This window comes from Cygnus olor, chromosome 17 (genome assembly GCF_009769625.2).
Source record: "Cygnus olor isolate bCygOlo1 chromosome 17, bCygOlo1.pri.v2, whole genome shotgun sequence".
NCBI lineage: Eukaryota > Metazoa > Chordata > Aves > Anseriformes > Anatidae > Cygnus > Cygnus olor.
In genome coordinates, this window is record NC_049185.1 from 1,546,263 (window position 1) to 1,574,144 (window position 27,882).

Below are 27,882 nucleotides of genomic sequence, written 5' to 3' on the forward strand. Positions count from 1 at the left end.
TTATTAGACATGTCAAATATACCAGCTGATTTCTAATCGCATTTATAGCAAGGTATGGCCAAGATGTTTCACTGGTATCAATTCAGAAATTCACTGGAGGAAAAAACAATAGCCTAGCTCATGTGGACAGTGTTACGACATGATTTTTGTGTTACCATCGTGGGTAGAGGCCACTCCATGCTCCACTGAAATCAATGTCAAACTCTAACCCTCCTGTTTAAAGTGTGAAAGTATCTTCATTTCTCCTACCCGTGCGTTACGTTTCGTTTCTTCTTTCTGCTCTCCTTCCAGAACCGAAAGTCAGATTAGATAATTTCCTAGAGCACACGCTGCAGTGGAAATCCCAAAAGAATCCTCAGCTGTCAGGTAAAAACTGAATGTTGACACCTGTCCATAAGATTAGTGTGCAGTACCAGAGGCTGGGGTTATTTTCTTGTTAAGGACAGTATATTTAAGGATGTGGTTGAGACAATGCTAAACATTTTCCGTTTGACTTCAGTTTGACTTTCAGTTTGAAAGAGAGATATCACTCTTCTTGTTAAACGCTATCCCAGAAACAGGGAACGGTTTTCAGAAGCACCGCCAACCTGTTTGCGGCTTGGCAGGTGTAAGGATATCCATATCACGTCTATTAAAAAGCCTACGGTCACAAGGGACAAGAAAGGGTTCCCCTTCTTCACTGATTTTCTGAAAGCCCTGAGAAACATTCACTTTCCCCTTACAGAAGGTTCCCAATATTCTGTTTTTTAAAACGGCCTGTCATCTTAATTGCTGTTTGTATCTTTGGCAGATCAAAGGGAGGATGTCTGTGATTCTTTGTATTACTCATTGTTATATTAACACAAAGATCACATATTCATTTATTTTGCTTTAAGAGGTAACAGTCTCCTTTCACTGCACGCACGTAATTACTGTAAGTATTCAGGGGACTTGCCAAATGATGCACGGGGGGGAGGAGGAGAATCTTTGAAGAAAATTGTTCAAACGTAATTTAGTTCACTAATTGGCAAGGGACCGTTACTAACGAATTGCTTCTGTTTTATGTCAGTAGTGAATCAGGTTGATGATGTGTAACATACATTAAGTCAGTTAACGAGTGTTAACTAGAAATGTGACTGAAACACAAGAAAAAGGTTTTTTTACCTTTAGCTAGCCAAGCAGAATTGCTAATAAATAAAAGGATATGTGTAAGTGGCTTAGATGATTCCAATCTGCAGTGGAAAGACTTTTCTTAGAATCTGATGGTAACCACAAGCTTGTGGGAAAGAAAAATCAGACGCTTACTGTGGCAATTCATCACAAGTTACTTTATTTCTAACCAAGCCTGAAATGAAAATGACTAAAAGTCATTACCGTAAAATAGCTGATTAGAAGCCAATGTGAACTGAGACAGTGAGTCTCTGGCCATAGCTACAAGACCAGGACACCGTCCGGTCAGCTAAGCCGTGGATTTACTCGGCAGCGTCTGGGTGCTCCCTCTTGCTGTGCGGTAACACCAGACAGACTACCTCACTCTCACTGCGGGCCAGGACACCTTGCATTTTCCAGTGTGCATGAAGCAAGCTGATGGACTAACTTGCTTGAGTTGCCATAAACACGGACACGTTTGTCTTTCTCCTCTATGCACAATACAACAATATAACGAGGCTCCGGGGGCAGGCAGGAGTCAGTGGGCTGAAGAAATACAGAACCGCAACCTCCAGCAGCACGAGGGCAAAGCTGTCAGGTCAAGGCAGGTCCCAAGCTGTAGCTGTGCCGTGAAGAACGCAGGCCTCCCGTGGATGTGCAGGCATGAAAGCAAATACCATTACAAAATCTGGGCAGAAGGAAGCTTTCTCGTTTGCTCTGGCATGTGAACAAACTGGCTTATTAGGCCACAGGTGCAAAAGTGAGAACACAGGACTGAAAGTGAGGATAAAATGGAGAACTCTCATGTTCTGCAAGTTTTGTGAAATAGGAATCAAGCCACAAAACCTGCCAGACACTGCTGCAGGCTCACGGACAGTCAGTGGTCTGTCTGCCTTGGGCCGAGTAAGGACAGCTGTGGTATTAGCATTAGGATTGCAATGCGTAACTCAGCTACCCGGAAAACGAGGTGAACTGAACATTTAGGGGTGCTCACCTTCAGTGTGATCTCTACCCAGACAGTTCTGGTCTGGCCTGCAACTCCTTCAGGTGGCCAGCCAAGTACAAGCACAAGAGAGGTGCATCAATCCCCACCTCCTGGTGGGCTTCTACCCAGTCACAGAGAGCTGATAGTTTCAGCAGGCAGGCAGATCCGCGATGTCTGAAGCCAACCTCAAATGCTGCCGCAGCACAAACCATCCCCACGTTAATGGCAGTGGGGAACCCGGTGTGCCAAGCGATGGCACTGGTGGTCAACATCCTTCTGTCACGTGCCCTGCACACTATGGGTCAGACAGTTGTCAAGTGATCCTCACTCCTTCCCGTGGGGCTGACATACACCACAGAAGAAACACCTTACATCCAAAACCACCGCTGCTCTTCAAGCCCTGTCCCGAAATCTCTTTGTTGCATATCTGTAATGTCAGGGATAATGCTACACTACGAAGTGCCTTACTGTGTTGTATTCTAACGTCTTTATTTCCCCATCCCTGTAAGGTTTAAAATCTTCAATCAACACCATGTTGGGAAGAGGGTGCACTAAATTCCCTTCGGTGTTTCGCATTTCAGTATCTCTTTTGTTATGTGCATAAAGGAATGTAGAGGCTGTTCCATGAACACCTTTTAAAAAACGTTTAAGACCAATTAGACCATTTTGCTCCACTCCAGTAATAACTTGACAGAGTGTCTGCCAGGCAATCTGCATGCCAGAATACACAGCACCTTTGCTCCAAAGGACACAGAAATTCTTTTATTGCTGTTGCTCTCCTTACCTGTATTTGCCATCATGAGGTACCTTTATAAAAGTTAGGTTTTAAATGTGGTGTATTTCAACACGATTTCTATCACTTAACTAAGCCCCTTGGTACGCGGTAGTTGCTGCTTTAGAAATAAGCTGATAATATAGTCATAGCAACACTACTTGCAGAGTCAGAAAAAAAACCTTCAGCGGCAGCAGAAAATGCGTATAGATTACTTTATCTTTGTATTCAATACAGATTAAAAAAAAAACTTCTTTGAAAAAAAAAATCAGCGCTCCGGAAACAGTAGATAGGAGGAAGCACAATCTAATGAATCATGAGACTTGTTGTTTGCTGGCATTGATACCTCAGAGAGCTCATCCTGAAATAGTGCCATTAATATTGATGACATATTGGCAACGGACAGCCCAGCCACCGAGGAGCAAATTTAGCCAGTGGTGTGTGTGTGGTGTGAGGGAGAACTCGGACAGAAAGAAGCACACGGACGCATTCACATGGAATCATCAATCCTCAACTTTAGAACATCGAACAAGTGCTGTTGGCCCACACTGTCAGGACAGTTATGGCGCTTGCAGTCTCTTTGCAAACCGGTTTGTACTAGACAAACAAATATGCAGAAATACATGCGGTATGTGCAGAGTTAAATATGAGGAGAGAGTAAATGTCTTTACTTGTCAGATGACAACGCAAACTCACACCTTCTAAATGCCCTGTGTGTCAGAACGAACATCATTTCCTGCCTTCCAGAAGCAGCTTCTCTGGTTCACTGACCTTCCTTTTCTTCTTGGGTCCTATTACCTCTTCCTGGCTAAATGCAAGGTTCAGGCAGCTTATCTGTAAGAACCATCAGAAGCAGTGATCATTCTCACGGTACAGGCTCTTGCTAGACAAGTCAAGAAACACAACTTCCAAACCTACAATGTGTTTTCCTGGATCCTCTTGGGTTTATTTACTGTGATCCTGTTCTCCAGAAAAGCCATTAGGCAAGGAATCAAAATTGGAATACTCACTGGAATTGAGACCATAAGGTTTGTGAAAGCAACAGGTTCAGCTTCAGGGAGAGAGAATGTTTCGGCCCCACAGCCAAAAGAAAATACAAGGAACAAGGAGATCTTTGAGAAACACAATAGCTTGTAGGGCAGAAGCCTCTTTTACCATCAGATAATCGTAAATGCATGTAACAGAAGAGAGGCACTTATGTCAAATTTGTAGTCACTTGAAACAGCCTTTCAGGACGAGACATACAGTACGTCTATTCGTATACCATGGAATTTCAACTTGAGTTGGTTGCTCTCTGAGTTCAAAGACTACTTGTGAGTTCGTGAAAAATAACTAAGTGAAGCAAGCTTTGCTTCAAAAGGCTTAACTTTCCTCTAGGAAGACACAAGCCTCCCTCAAAAATTGTCCAGAGGCCTACCAATCAAAAGGTTATAAACCACCACTAAATATATGTTACAGTATAAATGGGTCAATGGTCACAGGCAATTCACACAGATCACTGAGAGATGAACAGCCAGAACGACAGTTGAAGTGCTGGCTGTGCCATTTAAGTGACAAACTCACTTGTTATCACAGGACATATTTACACTTTTATAATTATAACATGGAGCTGCAGAGAACAGCCCACCCAGAGAGACAAGGCGCACAGTCAGGCAATGTAGCCTATCTTGCTCTCGCTGGAACTGAGCTGAAGGGACACACCACAGCACACTGCTTCAACTTTGCCCCCAAAAGAAAACTCATTTGGATGAAAGTAAGGTGAATGAAGAGGGAAAAAACAGCTAACCATGTTGCTGCTTCAAAATAAGACTAGTTTACTCCGGTTTCACTAAAAAACAAGAGGAATCCTGTAAGTGAAGCAGGAAAAACACAAGGAGTTAATAAAGAGCTATTCCAGAACATATCCTGGAGACAAGCACAAGGTCTCCAGATTACAAAATGTGGTTATTATAGAATTCCCCACCCACGTCATCAAGGCTTTCTTTCCATCTGACCTTGGTATGAGGCTTTGGTAATCTCTACATAGCAATGGTCTTTCTAATGTGTGAAATGACTCTGACTACGGATTAGCAGCAAAACAGTTTGAAACAACCTCATTTTGCCTCTCTATCATGTTTCAACTTCCCTTCTTCCCTCCTCTTCATTATGAGCAACATGATATTGGCTAATGCACAAAGTACAACTTCCTTTCCATGAAAACAGAAAAGTAGAATCTGCCAAAGTGGGACAGGCAGGTTCTCCCTCATGTCTGACAAAACTTCCAGCGCTGTCCAAGGCATATTTGCTTGAGAAAACACTGATGAGTGGATCTCTGTGTTACAGCTCTGACCTGATATCCAGCTGCTCAAACTGGCATTTTAGGCAGTTATTTACTTTCCTCTCCCTGGCATCGTTTTAACCTGTCTGCTTCCTTTTTTGATGTAAAGGGCCCTGAGGGTGGAAACACTGCATCCAGACACTCTCCAGTGCTAACACAGCTGCAAGTTTTGTACCATGTCCTGCTGGCCAGACAATAAAGCAAAGCAATGATCCCCCGTCTCCAGCCCCCTCGTCACCTGAATAAGGCGGCTCTCCTATTTTAGCCTAAACCGCATAACGAGAATGTCAGCCTGAGCTGGCGCTTTTATTTCCTCTATCGAGGAATGGATGTTCGGCAGCACAAGCAGCTACTTAGTCAAGTTTTACCCCTTTTTTATTTCTCCTAAATTTTCTGCACAGATGGGATACTTTCAAGGTGGGAGACGCAGGCACAACGAGCAGCTGCAGCTCTCTCTCTGAATGTTTTCCTTCCCTTTACCACAGGCAGAATTGCCACCTAACAGGAACCTGAGATTAGAAAAGTAAAAACAGCCAGGCAAGTCATCAAGTGCTCTAGACAAGCACTATTCATCTACTGAATGAATAAGATGTCAAAAGTGCGAGGTATTTCACTGAAGTCAACATGTCCTGTCCTGCTCCTGCACGGCTACAAGTTCACGTCGGAGCTCAGAGCCACAAACAGACCCCAGGTCCAACTTCCAGGTTCCAACCTTAACCAAACACTCAGGCTTCTTCCCCAGACATGCAACACTAAATGGGATTAAGTCAAATCCTACGTATATTTATTTGACTTTAACCAAGAAGTAAACCTCTTAAACGGTGTGGTGAAAAGCAGGAAATCCCTCCCATTGACTAAACATACAGTCAAAGGCTCCAGAAGTTGATCAATTGTATTTTTTTCCCATGTACTGGGATGCATGATTTAGAGAGCTCAGCCTGTACGAATGTTGTTGTCTTACACAACCACTACAAGCCTCAGCTCCTCTGCGGTGTCGAGCCAGGTGCTTGCAGGCCTCCTCTGCGAAGGGACAACGCTGAGTACAGGACGGGGGGACAAGCCCAGATCAGGTAGCAAAGACAGGAAGAGATCTGTGACCTCCTGACTCTCAGTCCACGACGCAGCTCTGGGTCATACCATGAGCACACAGTGAGTGTGAATCTCCTGTGTTTTACAGTAGTGTGCTGTGTGTAAAAATGTAGTATTTTGCCACAGATTTTTTTCTGTGAAATTACAGTTAACTTGTGAATCATGCAAGCGTTACTAATTTCTGGCATAAAACTAACAGGACAGCTGCACTTTGTCTGGAGAAGATATCAGGCTAAAAATAGATTAGACTTAGATTAAAGCCTTCCCAAGGCAGACTGGTGGATGGAGCAGAATGAGCAGACTACGGCTACACTGCTATTCTTAGATAGACAAAATCAGGACCTAGTTTCATGCTCTGCAATTTTCAATCCCCAGTGTCCCCGTGTATTCCAGCCAAAAATTCGCAACATAAATTGATGCAAATTTACAGCTCTTCTGGCATGTGTTTTGCTTCCCAAGGCATCCTATGTAGAAAAGCTAGAATAGCGTAAGTGTTCAACTGTGTCCCCTCTTTGTCCCCGGCCTACCCCATGCTGAGGTTTGGCACTTGGTGCATTCTGTGCCCTCAGAAGACTTCCCTTTGTCAGGACATGGAGTGTTTAATGTGGTACCTTGTAACTACCCTAACAAATTCAGAAGCACATGAATATCAAAGGAAGCCCAGTTCCATCAAGCAAGCCAGAAGAATAAGGACTGAGATACAAGACTTAACTGGTGAAATAAGGCAAAACAACCCTCCACTGCCAGGGCAGCAAATAATATCTGCAGGGTACATCTATCACCATCAGGAAACTTTAATCAGAGAGGGCCAATGCCTGATGTATCCTGTGATTTCAGCTGCAGCTAACTCAGAAGCACAGCAAACACTTGCCACTTGCAAAAAGCAAGACCATGGCTCTTTAAATGCAGCCCCTAAAACGTGAGGCATCCCCAGTAAACAGACACTTCTGGTTGAAGGCAATAATTCTCGTTCACTCACTGACAGCTGGCTGCTCCATGCCCTCCAACGACAGTGAAATAAGGGTTCACAATGCACTCTGTGGTCCCCAGTGAAAAGACAAGGAAAGGACACAGAATTGCAGCAAATTCCATTGAAACCTATGGAAAAGCTTTTCTTCACTATGAGGGTGATCAACTGGCACAGGTTGTCCAGAGAGGTCATGGAGTCTCCATCCTTGGAGATGCTTGGATGTGACTGGACAAGGTCCCGGGCAGCCTGCTTTGAGCACGCAGGCTGGTCTAGAGGCTCTCCAGTGGTCCCCTCTGACCTCTGCCATTCTGTGAAGGCGGCACAGAGGTTAAACGGTCGAGGCAGGGCTTGGCACTAATCTCCTATCAGTTTCCAGTAAAGCTAACGCACTGACATCAGTAGAATTAATCCTGATCTTCATCTGTACAAAGTGGAGGAGAATCACACTGGTTAGCGTGCAAGCCAATTTACGCAGGTGGAAGAATGAAAGACGCTCACTGTGGTGCCCCGGTGGAAACTTGCCACATTTCTGTCCCCAGGAAGCCATGCCAAGACATCACTGACTACCACTAGTCCTCTTCATTTTCCATAGCTCACTGTTAAAATCTCTGTCATTCAACGCAATTTCCTTTTTGGAAACTGGAAGTCTCACAGGTCTACTCTGTATCTCACACATCTTATTGCGTTTAAAGGACGAATGTACAGATTTTTGCAGAGTAGGGAAAAAAAGAAAAAACACTTAAAAAATACCCAGTGGGAAAAAAGTGCACCAGTCTCTCGCCTCGTAGCCTCTATCAGGGCCCTCAGTCGCGCTGTAAGTGGCTGTGCTGGCCATTCTGACCGCAGGATCACCATTGGATGTGCTTCCCGAAACCGAAAGGCTTCCCCTTGTGAGATTTACAGCACTGTAACCCAGGAGGTGAAAAGCAATGGACGCTCTTTCTGCCTCTGAGGCTACTACCCAGCTTAGTCCTCACGGGATATTAGATCTGTCCAGCCTTACCCTGTGCAGATTTCTCTAGAGGGCCTGGTTGTTGGCATGTGCATTATGAACCTATCCAAAGGCAGCCAGTGCAGATGCTCCATGGCTTCCCATGGATGTCCCTGGAGTAGCTCTCAGGGAATCTGAGGGCACGTGGGTTGATTCTCCCCCATCTGCAGGGCGACGAGCCTCACCTCTGAATGAAGAGATCACAAGGAAACTGTTTCCTAAGCAGTTAGGGATAACAGGAATAATTCATGCAAGGGATAAATGGCCCCAGATACATCTAAGGATCTGACATGAATTCAGAGAAGCCAGGAATTTCCTGACCTCCCTGTCTCACTCCCCACAGAGCTAACAGGAAGGAGAAAGGCTAGCTCATCTCTGAATCTTGCTCTCTTCACTGTTTGGGTCTGTGTAGCCTCAGCTGCTTTGGAGGAGAAAATGTTCTGGGAACTTCTCATCAGATACAGTTTGCTTGATAGACAGTTAGAGATAAACCTTTCTTTTTTTCTTTTCTGCAAAAGTTCAAGATAATGACATTGCCACAGAAAAATGCTTTCCTATTGCTCTGCAAATGGCAGACTTCACCCTTCAACTGCTTTCTGTCATGGCAGTTGTAAAAGTGGTTTGCCTGGGAAAAATCAGACAACAAAGGTCTTGATCTTCAAGCTGTTTTTCTGCAACTGGACCCACTTGTGCTGACCTTCACTTTCAGACAGAAGCCACATACAACACCAGAGCTCAGCAACGGCACGAGAATCTCCATCAAGATGACCTGGCACTGGCAAACAGCACAGACACTGCTCACAATGTGTTGGGCGTGAAGGACCACTCACCCTTGCTACCACAGTCCCTGCCAGAAAGAGGGACGTAGCCCTGAGACTTCTGCATGGGGAGCAGCAGCTGGACAGCCGGGCTACCCTCCGATGCCTAAAACGACACTGTTCTACGACAGTTAGGCAAATGAATCTCTGCCTAGACATCTTTCAGACAGCTCCAGAGCTGATTCACACAGCAGCAGCATGCCTCTGCCAGGCGCTGACTCGCAGCGCAGAGCCCCCTGGGCTATCAGCTATCCAAACCAGTGTGTCCACGCACTTGTGTCCCACAGCAGTCCAGCAGCATGAGCGTGGCCAGTCCGGCAGCATAAGCAGTGTCTGGCCCTAGCTAATGAAGCCAAAAACTCAGGAGGCAGAACTGACTTGGGCTGTACGCGCTGATGCAGCCACACCATTTCCAGCTCTGGCACAGGCTTGGTCTGGGGCGATTCAGGGCTCTGCACGGCTGCTGCACTGTGCAGAGACTGCACTCGAAGGACCACCCCAGAACTTCAGCCCACAGCTTGCTGATGGGAGATAAAAGCCTGCAGAGGCGTCCACATGCTCAGCTTTTACTCATCTTCTAGAACTATTTCATTCCAAATTCATTCCACTTAACATTTTTGCTTATATGACGACAAAAATCAATTTGCAGGACAGGACGATTAAAGGATTCAAGAAGATAAAGGAGTATACTGAAGTTTTTCAGAAGGTTATCTTACATTCAGCACAGGAACCCATTCCCACCAGCAGATTTCTATACACTCAATCAATGGGCAGCAATTCCCTACTTTGTACAACTCTTCAGATCACAGCTCCTAGAATGCCAGTGGAAACTGGCAAGACGCATAAAGATAGCACACTGGGACAAATCCTTGGCTGCTGCAATCAGAAAAGCTCTCCTAAAGTCAGCAGAGGTAGGCTAATTTACATGCTGGTGTCTAACTCTGGATGATTAAGTACAGAGATGCTTTGCTGGGAAAGGGCAATCTCTCATTTGATCCTAAGTATCATCAATCATTAGACTGCAGATAACGAGCAAGTTGAGTACATGTAAATTTTTCTCCAATCTGAAAACCCCTCTGTCAGAGACTCTCCATGGCCATTATTAAACACCAGTTATAGCTCTAACTGGACAGGAATAGCTTTTTTCTCTTTTGGCAGATCTGCATCCTTTGCTTCTCCCATGTCATATAGAAAAAAATAAGCCTTTAATACTCTAATTCCTGGTTTTCCTGAAAAGCTACAGGTTAGGAAGATAATGAACAATAAACTCTGTCCCAACAGCACAGATCTTATTTTTGATAATCAAGAATCCAGAAGGAATAAAGCAGTTCACCCAGACGAAAAGCAGTAATGTGCTGGTCTTAACTTCCGAAAGCAACTTCTGGTTGTGAGTGCCAGATTTTTGAATTCGGCACTTTCTGATTATCAAATCCTTGTACAGGTACCCAATTCTGGGACCCTCCAAACTGGTTGAGTTAGATTTGAAAATCTCAGCCTCAACATTTAACTTTAGAGAGTCGAGCACTGAAACCCAAGTCCGGTGCTGCTCCACGAACAGCTGAACGAGCTGACGCTGCGTGGCCACCAGAAGGGCGAGGTCTCCTCCCAGGCCCTCTTTTCCCCATTCCTTACTTCCCAGTCTTGCCCGCTCCCTCACGGTAGCACTGGTATGTGAGCAATCGTTAAGTGAGCAGTTCAAGAGGCTCTTTTGGTGGAAACCTAACACTCGTCACGCACTAGCAGTGCGAGTCTAATGGCATATGTCTGCCCAAAATAAGGAGACCTCAACGGCCCAGGCCAAGTTGTTCCTCGAGCACCCTCATGCACCAAGCCGATTGACCTCTGGAATCCAGGAGAAAGCAGTTCCCTGTGGAGACCTCACGCCTCCTCAAACCAGAGAGCTTCTCTGAACACACCTGACAGCCGGAAAATGCTATTAACTGACTGTACTGCAGTCTGGATAGCAACACGATGTTTGCATTCACACCCCAACAGGACTCCTTCTACCATCTTACCTGTATTTGACCCTGTTAGATAACACCTAACTCTAATTTCCCTAGCTTGTCCTCATTTTTTAAGACAAACCACTCAATAGTTTGGCTTCCTGATACAAGTGGAATACACAATGGTCATTTGTTTTACCCACTTCCCTCAGAAAAGGAGGGAAAGTCCCTCCCATGTGGAAAACAGTGTCAAATTTGTGTTAGCACTGGCTTTACTGTGATGATCTGCACTTTTTAAATAGTGACTTGATTTTATTTTTCCCTAACCGAACTGAAATATTAGCCAACTTCTAAGCTGTGAAGGTTTAAAAAATAGTATCAAAGAATAAATAAAAAAGCTGTCTGCCATGCAGAATTTACCAGGCAGAGGGCTTGGGATTTTTTTTATTTTTATTTTTTTAAGTCTTTGGAAGCATTCAATGGATAAAGTGACTCTTCCACTTTTCAGTAACTGTTTCCACCACCTTCAGAAACTCTCACTATTGCTACCGTGTTCTAATGAAATTCACAGAGAGAGGTGTCTGGTGCTCTGATTATAATCATGACAGACCTGAAAGAATGTAAGAGCGTGAATCAGTGGGACAACCATGGGTTACAAACAAAAAAGGCTCCTGTTTTCACAGAGACGACAGAATAAACAATGATCAGAAGGAAACTGGAGGATGTGACAAAAAAAAATGTGGTTAAAGTTTGAAAAATACCAGCCTAGGCACAGAAGTTCATTTCTAAGATCCAGAGTCAAGGCAAATACTTCTGAGATGCCTTTTGAGTGACACATTAAATAGTCGTCTCCAGTTGCTGTCTGGGTTAGACACCCCAGGATTCTTTTCAACAGAAGCAGGGAAATTTTTAGTAGCAATTTCCTACTCTCATTAACTTACCCTGTAAAGATTCATTTTCAGAATATTCAAGCTCACAACATTTTCAACTAATTTGAATGGGAGGAGGATCAAGTGGCAAGTCTGGTGGTATTCAGAGATTTGCTGTGTCACTGAAAAAACTTATGCACAAGCCCAGGAATTCCAGCTCTGATTCTGATTCGGGGTTTGACCTGGACAGTCTCAGGACGGAATTAATTTCACATAACTTTACATATTTAAAATTACATGTCTGGTCCACCCTACTTCTTTGGATTGCCCCAGTAACCAATGAAAAAGAGATCAGCACCTCCAGGGGACAGATGAGTCTTCCTATCCTAGAAAGGTAGCCAAAAAGGGATAGGATCCAACAGTACCTGTGACTCACACATAAAGACAGTCTGCATGCAAGAAAGCAGAGGTGAAGACTATCTTAGGCAACAGACAAGCACAGTCTTCAGACCTAACACAGGGAGATGATTTCAGAACCCTAATCCAAAAACACACACAGGTAAAACAACCTGGTTGTGACGTTTAGTCTGCATGTGTAATTCACAAGTGTCAACTCCAGGAACAGTACAAAAATTCTTATAGTGGATGAATGAAATAAGCTGACCATGGAAAATTTGTTCCTAAATGCTTCCAGTTCATGCTTATACCCCTACACCATAACACTTTGTAGCTGTACATTTGATACTGTACAATAAATCCATAGAAGTTATTTGAATCTTGTGCCATCCTAGATGACATAATATTCCATGGCAATGAATTCCACATTGCCTGGCATATCATATAACCACTAAAATTGGCTCACCTGCTGAGAGGCCCTTGAGGAAGGCATTCTGCCCTTTTCTTTTATTTCTGTCTTCTCCTTTCCACCTACAATCCAAACACATCAAAATTAGCTCTCAAGTTGAAAACCCTACACTTGACTGGAAAAAAAAAAGCTAAAGCACGAATGAACTGTACTGTACCAAAACTGGTCTGAAATCGTGTAACCTTTGTTCTCAGGCAGTGCCAGCAGTGGCAGTTTATTACTGGAACAGAGATTTCAGACTAGTATCATCTGAATGTGCAACGCATTAACTTTCTGCAGCTCCAATCCATGAGGTTGACACTTAAACTCCATTTTTAACCTGGCTTCTTGAGAAAACAAGGCTCTTGCCAGCATATTCTCCATGCAAGTGGTTGTGTTGGATAGGAGCTTGTCCCTTAATTACTAGCTGTTGACCTTATTAGACAGTTTTCATAAAATTTGATGGGAATGTCCCAAAGTGCCTCAGAGCTTCCTGAAAACAGGCAATTAGCTAAAGGAGGAAGATCTTGTAAATATCCCCTTAGTGGAAAAGGTGTCAGAATGAGTTCACTCCTATTAGTCATTGGAGAATCTGCAGGAGAAAGACCTGAAAAGGTAACTTCATAGACAGCCTAGCTTCTTTATTGCACTGCTTGGGGATCTCAGGAATGCTATTTACCATTTTGTCACTAGATGGTATTGTTCCACAGGCTATATTTGAGAGTCTCAAGGGTCAAATGCAGTATGGTATATCAGAAGCTAGGCTTACTGATGTGACAGGATTGTCTCACAGGCTGTATTTGAGAGCCTCAAAGGTCAAATACAGCATGGTATATTGAAGCTAGGCTTACTGAAGTAACAGAGAAGGCTTTTTTTTTATATATGTTCACATATGTTTTCGTATGTGAAAGTTATTAGCAAAATCAAACTGTAACAGCTAAAGGAAAAGAGCCTTGGTGAAATGTAGATAACATAACAGTATTAATGAACTTTGCGTTTCCTCCATATCTGAAAAAAACTGCTGAGATAAAGAAGTGGAAAGATATTGATAAAAAATTGAATGCTTCTGTTAACAAACCAAGCATACAAAACTGGCCTTTTGTTATAGTTCAATCTGATCTGACACAAAATTGATTTAGCCTGGCAAACTGATCATCCCTTTCAAAGGAAGTGAGAAAATCTGCACATTATCCTAGGATGCAGTTCTGTGCACAAGCTCCTTCAGTTTTGAAGCTGAACCTCTACCTGTATCTCCAAGGCAAAAAGAAGATGCTTCAGTTCTCCAGCCTGGATGGGTATCATTTTTGTCCTTTTCAGGCTCACCTGAATCTGCTCTGACAGGGAGAGGATCGTCCTGCAATGCAAATGACGCTTTGTCTTAATAGCATAACTTAAAAAAATATGCCCAGGTGGTACATCCATAAACTCAGCGCTAACAGAGAGGGATTTTCAAAACTCCTCAGCCACCTGGCATCCCTACTCCCAAGCCTACAGGTCTTTCAGAAGAGAAATTTGCTGAGAAAAGACAGAAAATTCTGACCTAAATAGCTTCCTGTTGTCAGGTGCTGGTTATGTTTTGTTGCCTAGCACTGACCACCTGCATGAAATTGTCAAGTCTGAGCTACGGCTGCAGGCTGCCCCTTCTGCTATTTTGGAGAGAGGCACCACCAGAGGACCATTCATTCAACCCTAACTTGTTGTCTAAGGAAATTATCTGAACTGCCTGGTAAAGGTGCCTTCTTCTCCACTAAGCCCAGAGGAGACCCCAGAGAAATTAGACACAGTACCCAACTTTTAGATGGCTAGGGGTAGTGGAAGGAATCTCACCTAACGACACTGCGGAAAATGCCTTAGGCTTGAGAAACACCAAGTGGAAATGCCAAAGTCTGCAATTTTCCCCAGTTTGTGCATGTCTGTGTATAAGCATGTAAGTGTGTGTGTGTGTTGTGTCTCTCTCCGTATAATCGCTGCCCTCTTCTGGGAGAACATATTACACTCAGTAAGCCAATGGATATGCTCGAAAGAAGATTGCTTTATGCCTATGGATTTTCCAGTCCAGCTCAATCCTCTGTAGTGCTGCTGCCCTACAAGAGCTTATTAAACTAGGATTCTGAGCAAACGTTTCTTTTAAGGAGAGTTTTGCTAGATAAACTCCATTCCTCCAGTGACAACTGAATAGAGTTATTTCTATACCTTGGCGCTCCCCTCCTCTTCCTCTTCATCATAGTCTAACCCTTGATGGGAGATCTTAGTAGGGCCATTCTTCTGGATCAGGTTGCTTTCAACTCTCCCCATTCTTTTGTTTTCAGTCGTTACTTTCACTTTCATGGTGTGGAACCCAGTGGAGACTGACCCTACTTTCAGGTTGACGGGATCACCATCAAACAACAGGTCCGCAGGGCTGACTTCTTCCTTAAAGCCAGGCGGCTGGTAATCGTTAGGAGTTACTACAGAGGGAGGAAGAACCCACTGTTGACAGAGAAACCAAGTTCCATTTCTCTTTAATCTGCTCTATAAAAGACAAATATCTACCAGCCTCAAGAAACAATACCAGCTACTAAAAATATTCTGTGGTTTGTTTTTTGTTTTGTTTTGTTGAGGGAAGAAGGGAGAGAATTCAAAGGAAAAAAATGGACTGAGCAAATGTTATCCGGGGGCTCAAAGAAATAGTAACTTTAGACTGCTGAGATACCATTAATGAGCTCAACTTTCTGGAGTAGAACCCAGCAAACATAGGATGCCCGTTCCTTAAAAAAAGCAGTGAATGAGAGGGTTGTCTCCATTTCACACTGCATGGCTATACTTCTTACATGGATGTTCAAGCCCTTCTTACAAAGCATCTGACATCCCAGTGTGTCAGAAGGCTTTACTATCTTTTACACAGTTTCTCACTGGTGCAAACTCTCTATCAGCTAATAGATTTTACTAGTTTACTACCCTTTCACCTTTCTAAGCTTTATTGATTTTATGGGATGCACGATTATCGCAGAAACTGATGGAAAGGGAAGTTCTCCCTACAGCATGTGTTGTTCTCTACCTACCTTCATTGTAATAGAAGAGTTTCATGGTCAGGGTAATGTCATTGGGAAGTGGGCCAAGGTTTTGCATTAACAGGTACAGCTTACGGATCAGCAGACTGCTGGCTTGTTTAATGTCCTCGCTGCACACCCCATTCACAAAGTTCATTTTGTTGCTACAATGGAAAGAAGAATAACAGAGCTGTTTTCCTCAGTCATGAATATTCAAGATCTAATTACAAGTACAGTGCACCCACTGACTTGTCTCAAACCACCAGCAACAAAGCTACAATGCCTTTATGTAATTTCCAGATAAATAGGGAAGTGAAACAGACTCCAGGGATGTGGTGGCATCAGCAAAACAACAGTTCTAAATGAAGAGGCATGGCATTTACATTTGAAAAGACTTTGTAGCTGGGGCAATGGACCCCATTATACAAATGTCATGACTCACTTGTTTGAACATGATTAAATTGGATCAAAGGACCATAAAACAAGTGCCTTTCACCTAAGCAATTTCAGGAATGAGAGGAATGAGGTGAGAATCCCATATAAAGCCGATTCATCACAGTGGCTATTTTCAAGTCCATTTTGCATTTTGAAGAGAAGTGAATTGCATGTTCTCACTTCAATTCCATGTAAGAAAAACCAGCTCGGAAGCACATTTTTCAAAAGTGACTAAGGGGCATTCCTCTCACCTCCTTCACCCACCCAAATGTCAGCTGGCTAGTCTAAGCAAGCAGTCTAGACTGAGATAAACGTATAACAGAAGTGGGATGAATTTCCCTCTGGAGGAGTTTGTTTCTCTTGACTACCGAGGTAGATGAGATGAACAGCTGAAATCAGACAGTTGAAGGTGGACTGGATGAATCACTAAGTGACTAAGGAACCTAAGCATCCTTAACTTTCACTGAAAAGAAGCTTTAAAAAAGGAGCTCCTACATTACAAAATTATGTCCTTGTTAGACCACTGGCAGGTGGACGATACTATAGACTGGATGGAATCTAACAAAATCATCACAAATTGCTTCAAAAGCAGTACGTAACCTAAGACAGCAGGGAGAATCCCAGGGCTGAATATGACTGATTAAATCACTCGAAGGCATAGCTTCATTAAGACTGACTTCCCCTTCCAGCTGAAACTTTCAGGCTCATTATGAAAACTGAGTGGCTGCTGAACAGCTTGTATTCCCAAGGGTATGTATGTTTGGTAGGCTCCAAGCTGCCAACAACAAAACTGATGCCGAGCACGCATCAAATGAAATCTTGTATGTTCTGAAATGTACCAGCGAGAGGGCAAATGCTGGCAACACCTAGGGTGGAATAACAAGAAGCCACAATTTTCCTTCCGCATCATCTTTACAAGTCTTGGGATTAGCAGAATAGAAATGGCAGGGGGAAGTATGTATACAAACAAAGACACATCTTTCATAGGAATTAACAGGTCAAGTACTGGTTCAATATAGGAATAACACTGTGGATTTGATGCAGGAACGTGCCAACAGGTAGAAGCTGAGGAACTGAACCTCTCTGAAGGATGGGATCCATGGTGAGGAACTCCTCCAAAAATCAATGCAAACTAGTCAGAGATTATCTAGGACAAAGTTTCTCCTTACCACTCAGATACAAGGACACAGACATAAAGCATCCCTCATGGAATGATTAACTCCAAGTTTGCACATGACAATAAATCTTGCAGGTGTACAGAAGCAGTTTTATCAATTGAAGGAGCTGACAGCAAAGATGACAATACTCTGATCAATGCCAGCATGTCAGTTTACTAACAACTGCAGGTACATGCATGATCCCACAGCAGAAGTGTCAGTTACTGGGGGAACAGACCACAGCTAAGGAATCTGGTGCCACGAGCATTCAAACAGTGTGGTAAAGAGATTTCAAAGAAGCTGATATAAACAGAACAGCAAGATTACTTAGCCACTTCTTGGCCAGTACTATGGACATCAAGGGATACTGAGTTCCATTTGGAGACTGCTGTTATTTCTAGGAACAAGTGACTGATCTGAGTAAGGCTGACGAAAAAAAATCAAAGTACTCAAGAGCCATCTAATATCTTTCATATCCCAAGAGAGAGCTCTCCTCTTCAATGTAGTAAGGACAATCAACAGCAGCTTTCAGGCAGTATCAGAGGATACAGTCAACACGGCACTCCAGATTCAGACATGGTTCAGATTTGCCCAACAGAAAATCATTTTGCCATGTATGACAAATGATTTGGATGTGTTTAGAGAAAGACTGGTAAATGGCACACTTCGGGAGTGTTATGGAGGAGTCTCCTGAGGAGCATAAAAGCAGAGCTCTCTCGCTACAAAGGCAGGTTCCGAGGCCCAAAAGTCCATCTTGTACCAATGGTAATTAGAGAGGAAATCTAAAAACTGGCTAATTAATTTTCTTTGTTCTGGTTGTAGCTAATTGCCTTTGATAGTACTTAGTTTAAGTTGAACAGGACTATGCCCTACTAGACACAGTGCTGAAAAGACGCAAAAAGCTGCTGCTTCCTGCTCCAAGATTTGCAGCATCAGCGCAGGCATGATCAGCGAAAGACCTCCCAGGTCACCCTCACAAGGCTGCTCAAGCAGAATATATGCATGCAAATCCCCAAGGAAAAAAATATTGGGTGTGGGATCTTCATAAAAGGAATCAAACCTGGAAAAGCTTCACTGGAAAGCACAACACTCTCCTGTGAAACTGGAAAACCACTTTTTATTAGTTGAGATGGTAGCGAGCTCAACAACTATGCTGATTTCTGCATCGCTATGCTGACAAGGTGCAATTTCTATCAACTGCCTTTAATTCAGCTCTGGTGCACTTTAAGTGCTCTGTGCTTTGTAACAGCTTTTCTGCTCATCAGCTTGGAAGTTCATATCCTGGAGGTGAGTATCCTCAACTCTGACGGTATTTACAGCTGCTTAGCGACTCAGACATGCTATAATCATAAAGGGCAGTTTCTTCTCATGGCTTCAGGAACACAGAGTTTTCATAATGTAATTCTGAGAAATAAAACCAAACCATTACCTGATGATGTCCATGTGGGGCGCCTCCTTTTTGTACTTGAATTTGAATTGATACAGTTCAGTCACTGTCTAGAGATTTACCAAGAGCATGAAAAGAAGAAACAGGTCTCTTTCAATAACAAGTGTAAAGATGTGTACTGAACTTAACAACTTTATGTCAGAACACAGCACTAATTTAATGACATGATTACAGCTTTAACTCTATTATCGCTTGCATTGGCAAGTTTTCTTAACGACCATAACTTACCTAGCACTGAAAGAATCGCAAAAAGCTGCAAACTTCCTGCCTCCTCCTTCCACTTCCTCTGTGGGCCTGACTCCCCAGCCTAAACCTCTGAGGCATCAAGGCCAGCCAACTGCTACAATGTGCTGATGTCCTCCCTTACTAAAAGGAAAGATGTGAGGCTTCCACAGTGATGCAGTGCCACAAGGAAATCTGGCCCAGAGTTCTGTACACAGGCAAGGACCTGAAGGGCTGTTCCTACTACTAAATAGAAACAGTATCACATAGACAAAGTTCAGAAATTGCTGAACTTCAGGGGTCTCAGAATTTTGTGAGGGAGATAAAAAAAAATCTAGATGATTTTCCATTTAAGAAGATTTGCTACAGTTTTAGATAAGAATACTAGGAAGAACAAACTACTTCAACACAAGAAAGAGGATCTACTGTCATCCAATCCCATGCCTACGGTTCACTTTTTTTCAAAGGCAGTAAGGTTGATTGGGAGGAGCTGAGTTGAACTCTTAACTCTGAGCCTTCCTTACAAATCCCAGCCTTTAGCCTTGGTTATGGCTAATCCTTGCTTCCTCCCCAGATGCTGTGGGGCAATGCAGCAGAACTGTAATTAGGTAAGAGTGTTCTGCAGCCATTCCCTGCGACTACTCTGTGGAGACAGAATGGATGCAGAACCTCACCTATATATTGCACTACCGAGCCTGTCACTGCAGGCTAGATGTAGACAAAACAGCAGAGATGGCAATGCACCAGAGAACACAGAAAGGATAAGCACACACAGTATGTAACACATACACCCCAGGTCTCGGGCAATTCATAACTTCTATCCTAAACTCTCTGCATGAAAAAACAGCCCCCTTTTCAACACTGCTGTTAAAAAGATGATAATAGAATAAAAGAATGATTTTGAACTTCCCATTTCTTCCCTCTGGGAAGAAAAACAAAATCAGGAACATGCCCATTAGTTGCCTGTTAACATCCCTGCCTGAGGCCCTAGATGGGCCCACAGCCTAGTGCCCGGTAGGAGTGTTTGATCACAATCCAGCTCACTGAGCTGTCATTCTTGAGTGAAAGCAGAAGAAGAGAAACCAGGTCACCAGGCAGCTATGTCAGGGTAGAACGTAAGCCAAAAGTCCATTCTGAATAAAAATCTACTCACCCATGCCTTCGGTTGCCTCAAAGATTAATTAAGACTCTTTCTTACCTCCGGTTCCTTGGGATTGGTGTAAATCTGTTGTAAAAAAGCGCAGTGAGCGCATTCTCCCCTTGGATGAGATGAACCAGTGAAAAGTGACTATAAACAATGATATTTTCAAATTACAGCAGAGATTGTACTATCTGTAACATGGGATCAGAGAAAGGAATGGCTGAGAAACAGCCTTCCTCTATCAGCAGTCAATACTTACCACTTCAAAGACAGGTAGAAGACACTCATCTGTGTAACTGGGGAGGAATGAGGCTAATTCCCATTCCAACCCTCACAGGTAACTATTGATGCCTGAGATGTAAATGCTCAAATTATGCACAGAATAGGCGCATAAAATAGCTACTGCTGCTTTACAAAGGACCAGGGCAAAAGACTCCCAGCATAGCTGCTAGTGTGTGGTTTCATTGGTATCAGGTTAACAAAGAGGATTCCTATGTAGAGGGAAATGGAGGAGACACAGCAGCTTCCTTCTTCCGAGGATGGAGGCAAGAGTTTGCAGGAAGCAACGATATGAAGCTCACAAAAGTGCTTCTTGGACTTTAAGGATTCATGTCAGGCCCCAGCGTCAGAATTCTGACATACTGAGAAAATGTTCCCACGCAGCCTAGGAAGTTCATATTTACCATATTTAAGAAAGGTCGCCACTCTATTAAAAACCACACATATTTTGACTTCCCCTTAAAAAAATGGTTTGACACAACCTTGACTCCAAATCTCTGTCAAGCACGGTAGGGGAAGAAAAATGTCTTGCATCCATTTACTTACTGCTAGGACAGCGATATGCAACTAAGGAGAGAGAAAAAAAGAGAAAACAGATCACAAAGTCAAAATCTAACCTTAATGGGCAAGGAAAAAAACATTTCAAAATCGAACTGCCTACATAAAGCAAATATGAACATTCAATAAACTGAGTCAAAAATCGTTATATGTATTCTTCATAGCACAGCATCAGCAACACCTAGTGGCCAGTTTACTTGGTCTCACATACAGTTTCCCAAAGAAAACATTTGCATGCTCAGTCTTCCCTTTTAGGACGCTTTCTAAACAAATCTTCAGAGGCTATGCCAACTTAAAACTCTTTTACAATAGCACCTATCCCTACTGAAGATTAGTATTTACTCTCTGGTAAGAAACTGACCAAAGGTATTTGATTTACGCTGTAGCAAGAAACTGTACATGGGACTACTCTTGAAAACAATCTTAGAGCATCTGTTAAATATCTCTGTTTTTCCCTAAATCCATAAATACCAGAGGACTAAATTCCTCCTAGAACTGTCAGCAAGCAATAAACTGAGTTCACAACATTTTGAACTACCATACACACGAGACTGATTTTTAAGAGCCCATCCGATCAGCAGTGCTGAAACTAACACCACTTCATCTGATCTAGATGAGAGTCAGTTTGACGAACAGCGCTGACAGAGATGATGACAATTGGTGCTTTTTCCTGTACAGAGCATTTTTGTGTGAGAATCAGCAAGGAATATGATTACTTACTAGCTGATTTTGTCCTGACAGCAGTTAAACACATTACCTGATGAATTACTCTACAAAAAAAGGAATCAAGTCTGAACCCAAGGCAGAAAGGTAAGATAGTTAGAGAAGATGGGAAGAAGGGCAAAGACTTGAGGAAAGAGACAATGGAAAGCAGAAGCATGAAATAACCCTCCTCAAGAAAACAGGCATGGAGATGAAAACCTGCAAGTTCTGACTGGCAGTGTCTCCATCCAGACATTGAAGAATGCAAATGTAGAACACGGAACTAAGAGGAATCCCTTTCAGGCTGAAAATTATTTCACACACCATGTATAGGCAAGTCCAGGGAGCAGCAGCAGTCAGTATTTGGGCTCCAGGAATAAACTCCCAAATCTCAGGGAGATATATTCTCATATACGCTCATATATTCTCAGGGCAGGGTCTTCTCCCTACCCCACAGCTGTGAATGTGTGTTGTGTGCACATAAAATCAGTACAAAAATATAGAGCAGGAATAGAAAGAGAGTTTTGTCCATACTTTATGAAAAAAATAGAAAAGTCCATTAAAAACACGAAAGAACTTACATACTGCCTCTCCAAAGCATCAAAACAACCTTGAATCCTGCCGGGGAAAAGTATTTTAATACTAACCAGCAATGTTTATCATGTAATCTGTAAACATACACTCATCAGATACAGTTTAAAGTGCGTATATTCTGGAATTAAGACAACACAGCTAGTAACGTTTTGGTCTCGTAAAGTCCTTTCCAGGTCAATCATCAGAAAGGCCACATCTTCCCCTCTACATTTGTTCATTGTTTATATAATCTAGGGCCAGTCAGCCTAGAGCCCACTTCAGTCCTGACAGTGACAAGGACCTGAAGCCTGGCTCTAAGTGGCTCTCAGCTCAGTGCTGTTCTGGCTCCCCCAGACTGCGCTCCAGCAGCTCTTTTCCCAATGGCTGCATACAGAGTTTGGCTGAAACTTCGCTCTGAACGCAGCCTGACATGTCTGGTCTTGTAAATTTTTGCTATCTGATGCATAGTTTACAGCTAAGGACTTTCTCAAAGCAGTAAATATTACTTGAGGTAGCAATGGTCCTTGAGTCTTTGCAGCTGCCTATCTCCTTAGCAAATCAAAGTCAGACTCTCTGCTTGCTGAGAACATGCTAATTCTGAAAGGCATCCTAAATAACACACAAGACAGCCATAAGGTACTTAGACACACAATATCCAGGGAGATAAATTACAGTACATACTTAAAAGAATCTACAAGAATCACTATAAAAGTGAAACTGGAAAATATTTTTTTTTTAAAAAAAGAATCAGTCCTGTGATTTTCTTTACTCTCTCTGCCTACCTATGCTGCCTCTGTGCTCTGGGGCCTGACCATGACCTCACTCAAGTTAACACAAGAGACCTTGAACTCACATGATCTGCTAAGCTAATTCTGTCTTGCTTACGTACAAGGCCAAGCACACACCGCAGCAGTGGGAGTTGCACTGGCATATCCAATAGCACTACTGGGCACAGTATTTTCAAACACAGGAAGAAGAAGAATGTGAGGGGTAGATGTCTTGCTATTCAGCACAATCTTGTCTTAGTTTCGCTGTTACTCACTTACCACTTGACTATCTGAAATGATCCCAGACAGCTTTTATCTTCTCGGAGAATTTTTAGACAGAGGTCTGCAAAACCAGATTTAGCACATAGTTACCATCCTTATCACAGCTATTGGGCAAACACTGAAACCAAACCAGTCATCCTCCCTTTTTTGGATAAAACACTATCTGGAGGTCCTTCCTGAGCGGAAATGTTGGTTTTCCACTGAGTCCCAGGTGGGCTGACACAAGCTTATTGCTGCATTTTCAAATGTCAAAGACTTTCCTCAGATGATCTGGACTCTGCCAGAAAAAAGTGCTAGAGTTATGGCTTAATTTCAAAAAACCTACAGCTTCCGTTGCCCCCTTCCTCCCTTCTTCATTCCCATCTATTCTGGCATTTCCAAACAACACCTTCACATCTGCATTCAGACTGCACCAACATCTGAATGAGATAAATGACTATACATAGAATAAACTGCTTCTGTTAAGTTTTTCCACGCAGTTCCTTCTGCCACTGGTTTCAGGCATTACAAATAGCAAAAGGAAACCCATCCTGCAAATGAGGAGGTGAATTAATAACACCTTAGGAGTCAACCAAAGAGCACTTAAAGGCATAAGCAGGCCAGATGTTTGCATTTTTGATCAAAAAGGCACTTGAAAGACCTGACATTTGATTAGAAAGACTAGTGGCTTTTCGGGGCTTGGTGATCAAAAGACAATTTGGGATTTCCTGTGCCCTCAACCAAGTCCACATGTGACCATGTTTCAGGATAAATACCTGCCTAGGTAAAAACATGGAGATGGATTGGAATACAAAGAAACATTTTAGACCTGCTAACACATCTTGAATGAACAAAAAGAGGATGATGAATCAAAGCATCATTAATTCTTGTGATCCTATGACAAGTCTTACAGTAACGTCCTTCTTCTTTAAAGGTCTGACTGTGGTTAGTTTGCTAGTTCTGACCAAACGCATGTGGTTATGTGAGCTAGTCAATTTTTACAGAAAAAAAAAATAATAACAAAACCAATTCTACTTTCTATCTCACAAAGAAAGCTGAAAATTTGAAACCCATGGGCTCAGAAATCCACAGGAAAATAACACACACCAATCAGAGCTAATTTTTAAATACTTACTGATTCTTAAGTCTCCTGACTCTGGGGACTGACTCACAGGGCTGGCAACACCAAGGAAAAATTATAAACCAAAAGAGACATGAACAGGAAAGCCATGTGTTGCTAATAGCTCTACGTCGTCTTCTATACTCTATCTGATGCAGAAGCATTGTCTGCATCAAGACCTGAGAAAGCATGCTAGCTGTATTCCTAATGAACTAAACTCATACATATATGAGCAGCTAGAAGCTAATCTGCAGAGTAGATTATTGCTAAAATACAGCAAGTATGAATAAGAATGCAGCACAAACTGAAAGTGTTACCATCTAAATAGCGAGTTCCGTAAGAACTCTCTGGGAACAGCCCTCTCAGGTATGTTATACAGGAGACAGAGATAGCCAGAAGTCTCTTCACCAGCACCACAGACTGCTGCTCAGTATCAATTTTGTTGGGGAACAACACTGATTCCTGAAAAAGAAGGGTGAAGTTAAAAGTAGAGCTGTTTTATATTTAGAAATGACTCTCCACAGGTAGAAAGAAAGGGTAACTTAAAAAGGTAATTTTAACAATTCCCTGGTCTTCATATTACACAGAGAGGGATTCACGCCAAACTAAGTGTGATTAAATATTTCAAGGAATGTTATCAATCGATCTGATGTGATTTACCCAGATGCAGCCTAGACTGCATTGGTCATTACCCTCCTCTATCACAGCTGAACATTCCCACCCCCTCTACTGTACCAATGCAGACACTTAGCAGACAACCACCCCTTAAATACAAAAGTGTATATAGTTTTCTGCCAGCTCTGCTCTACAGAGTTAATAGTGGAGTCAAGCAAGTGCCTGTGCTGGTGTGTTGTTTACTGCTGTACCAAAGTTCAGTGCCTGCCACAGCTTTTTTTGAGACGTGACAGCAGACCAAGCCTGTCAACACTGTAGGCAGACCTAGTTTTCAGAGTGATTTTAACACAGAGATGTAAACATGTCTAAGATTGGAGCTAATGTAAATACTAAGCACTGCATGACTTAAACATTGAAAATCCCAGTGGAAAGTATACTAAATTTAGTTCCTCTATTAGATCATTGCTTTACTTCCTGCTAATAAAGTCCTGTACACACCTAATGAGCCTTTATTTATTTAGTCAAATATGCTGTATCCATATACCCCATGCTGTATCTTCCTGGACTCATTAAATTGAAAATACCTGCTTTTTAATTAAACTGTGAACAACATAGCCAGCAGAAAGTGTTCCCAGCTCACAGGGTACAGATATGTCAGGCCCCAAAACTGAGAGGTAAAATTGCCAGCAGCATCGCATTTCAAGGTTTTTACCTTAGAAGACTTCTTTTGTCTAGTGTGTAAAAGCTGACAAGTGGCCATCATGTATTTCAAAGACCTGTCTTCCACTTGCAATCAAAAACCTGAAAAAAAAGCAGACATGAGACACCTGGAAAATACACCATCATTACAATTCCTCATCTTCCTTAAAGTAGGAACCAGCTTCTTCAGCCAGATTCGGTACAAAAACTAATTGCCAGCTAAAGCAAAGCAAACCATAGATACACTATGGCACTGTCTGGAAGTCTGCAGAATGGAAAAACTCTCTATTCACTGGTAAATGATCAATAGTATTTGAAATTCAGGGCCATAAGTGTACTTGATGCCAGCTACTGCCCTTTTAAATTCCATTTTTCATATTCCAAGCCACAATGTTAATTCCTACAACCATGAAAAAGTGTGAAGGGGGAATGTGAAAGAACTGGAATTCTGCCAATGGTATCCAGTATTTTAGCAGGGTAAGCAGGAAACACACTAACATCAATCTTGGCCAGAATACAGGAATGACTCTTCTGGGACACCTTGAAAAAAAAAAAAAAAAGAGAGAGAAGTCCACATTGTTTTAATGAAAGCACGTCTTGTTAAACAAACCTGGATTAAAGAGGAAAATCCTTTTTTTTTTTTTAATTATTAATTTTTTATTTAACAAGAATGGAAAGCTGGTTGATAAAGGCAATAACATGGATGTTACATGTTTGGCACTTCAGTGAGGTGCTTGATTTAGCACCGACTGACATCTTGATTAAAAGCTTCCATTAGATGGAATTAGCAAGGCACACATTAACCAGTTTGAAAAATGGCTCGCTGCGAGATCTCAACATGTAGTCGCTAACAGGGAGAGCTAATGAAGAACACCACGAAGAGGTCCCCAGCGGAGCGCTTCCTTGTCCACAGCCAGTCAGTATTTCTATTAACAATTAAAATAATAACATAAACATAGTGGATTGATTTAAATCGTGAACTAACGCAGTGAGCAGAGGACTTTTATTGCAGCTGACTGAATCTCGTTCTGTGTTTTACCTTCTCAGCTCTTTTCCATGGAAGCCTCATTTCCATTTGCTGGCAGTCATTAGGACGTTGATTGGAACCTGTCACAGCTTTTGTGCTAAATTTAGCACTTCATTTAGTAATGAGGGCAGATTACTGCTATAAAAGTATATTTAAACAAATACACACCTGCGAAATTTTTAGTATTTACATGTTAAATATTTTAGGATTTTTTTAAATCACGTTTGACTAAGCACACTTCAAACAGGACTGGAATGCAATTAAAACAGACAAAGGCATTACTCCGACGTCAGGTTATTAGCTAAATAAAGCTGATTTAAGTGAGCCAGAGAGATAAGGAAATATGTTTTCTACAACACGGTACATTCATAATCGATTTACACACAAAGGAAATGTCATCTTGACTGCGTGTATCTGATCTGATACGTGGTGCTTGGGTACGTGGTGCCCCCGAGGGCACCACAATCACAATTGCAACCCAGCCAAACCTGACTATTTTTTCCGGGATTATGAGAGAGGAAAAAAGCTGCCCGGCTTCCAAAGCCCCACCGCGCTGCGAGCCAGGGAGCCGAGGAGAGGGAACGGACCAGGACCAGGACCAGGACCAGGACCAGGACCAGGACCAGGACCAGGACCAGGACCCGGACCCGGCCCCCGGCCCCCGGCCCCTCAGCGCCCCTGGCCCCGCCATGTGGCCGCACCCCAGGGCCGCGGCATGGCTGCGGGCGGCCGCTTGCTCCCCATCATTAATTTCGGCTCGTTTCAGACTACAGCGGCCTCCATAAGGCTGCCACTGGAGTTTTAAAAGCCGTTTTTTGTTGTTGTTTTTTTTTTTTGTTGTTGTTGTTTTTTGTTTTTTTCTGACGGGCACCGGGGAGCCCCCAGCGCCACCCGCACCCGGGCCGGCGCCCGCCGCCCCTCGGCAGCCCGCGGGGTCCCGCTGAGGCGCCAGGCCATAGCGCGGAGCCATCTTGAAGCACGGCGGCCCCCTCGCTGTGCCGGGCCGGGCCGGGCCGGGCCGGGCCGGGCCAGTACCTGCGCGGCTGAGCCCCGCTCCTTCAGCCTGGGGGCCGCGGGCTCCGCCTGCCGGCTCGGCTCGGCTCGGCTCGGCTCCGGGCGGTGCC

The 27,882-nt window shown here is 43.1% G+C and overlaps 1 protein-coding gene across 7 annotated transcripts; it reads right to left on the minus strand.

Moving 5' to 3' along the window:
• Positions 1-1,216: 1,216 nt before the first annotated feature.
• On the minus strand, positions 1,217-27,882 carry HORMAD2 (HORMA domain containing 2). 7 transcript variants are annotated; one of them, XM_040577722.1, is made up of 14 exons: positions 27,794-27,873; positions 26,230-26,271; positions 25,745-25,833; positions 24,735-24,879; positions 23,316-23,379; positions 22,278-22,314; positions 20,983-21,003; positions 20,215-20,241; positions 18,777-18,844; positions 15,768-15,919; positions 14,920-15,173; positions 13,972-14,080; positions 12,745-12,809; positions 1,217-1,255 (listed from the first exon to the last, which is right to left on the minus strand). In XM_040577722.1, exons 3-14 carry the CDS (start codon positions 25,793-25,795, stop codon positions 1,232-1,234), a joined length of 1,017 nt encoding a protein of 338 aa, XP_040433656.1. In that variant the 5' UTR covers positions 25,796-25,833; positions 26,230-26,271; positions 27,794-27,873; the 3' UTR covers positions 1,217-1,231. The 7 variants fall into 7 exon arrangements, with proteins under 7 accessions (XP_040433656.1, XP_040433652.1, XP_040433654.1 ...); XM_040577718.1 differs by lacking the exon at positions 1,217-1,255 and adding an exon at positions 3,381-3,719 and having other exon boundaries at positions 27,794-27,859; XM_040577720.1 differs by lacking the exons at positions 1,217-1,255; positions 27,794-27,873 and adding exons at positions 3,381-3,719; positions 26,771-27,339.

Excerpts from the sequence above, each read along its gene's own strand:
- HORMAD2 (XM_040577719.1), bottom strand. The coding sequence starts at position 25,795 with ATGATGGCCACTTGTCAGCTTTTACACACTAGACAAAAGAAGTCTTCT. Across the intron at positions 21,004-22,277 it reads ATGCTTTGGAGAGGCAGTAT|TTGCATATCGCTGTCCTAGC; the intron begins GTAAGTTCTTTC and ends CTCTCTCCTTAG. Across the intron at positions 20,242-20,982 it reads TGCATATCGCTGTCCTAGCA|ATTTACACCAATCCCAAGGA; the intron begins GTAAGTAAATGG and ends TTTTTACAACAG.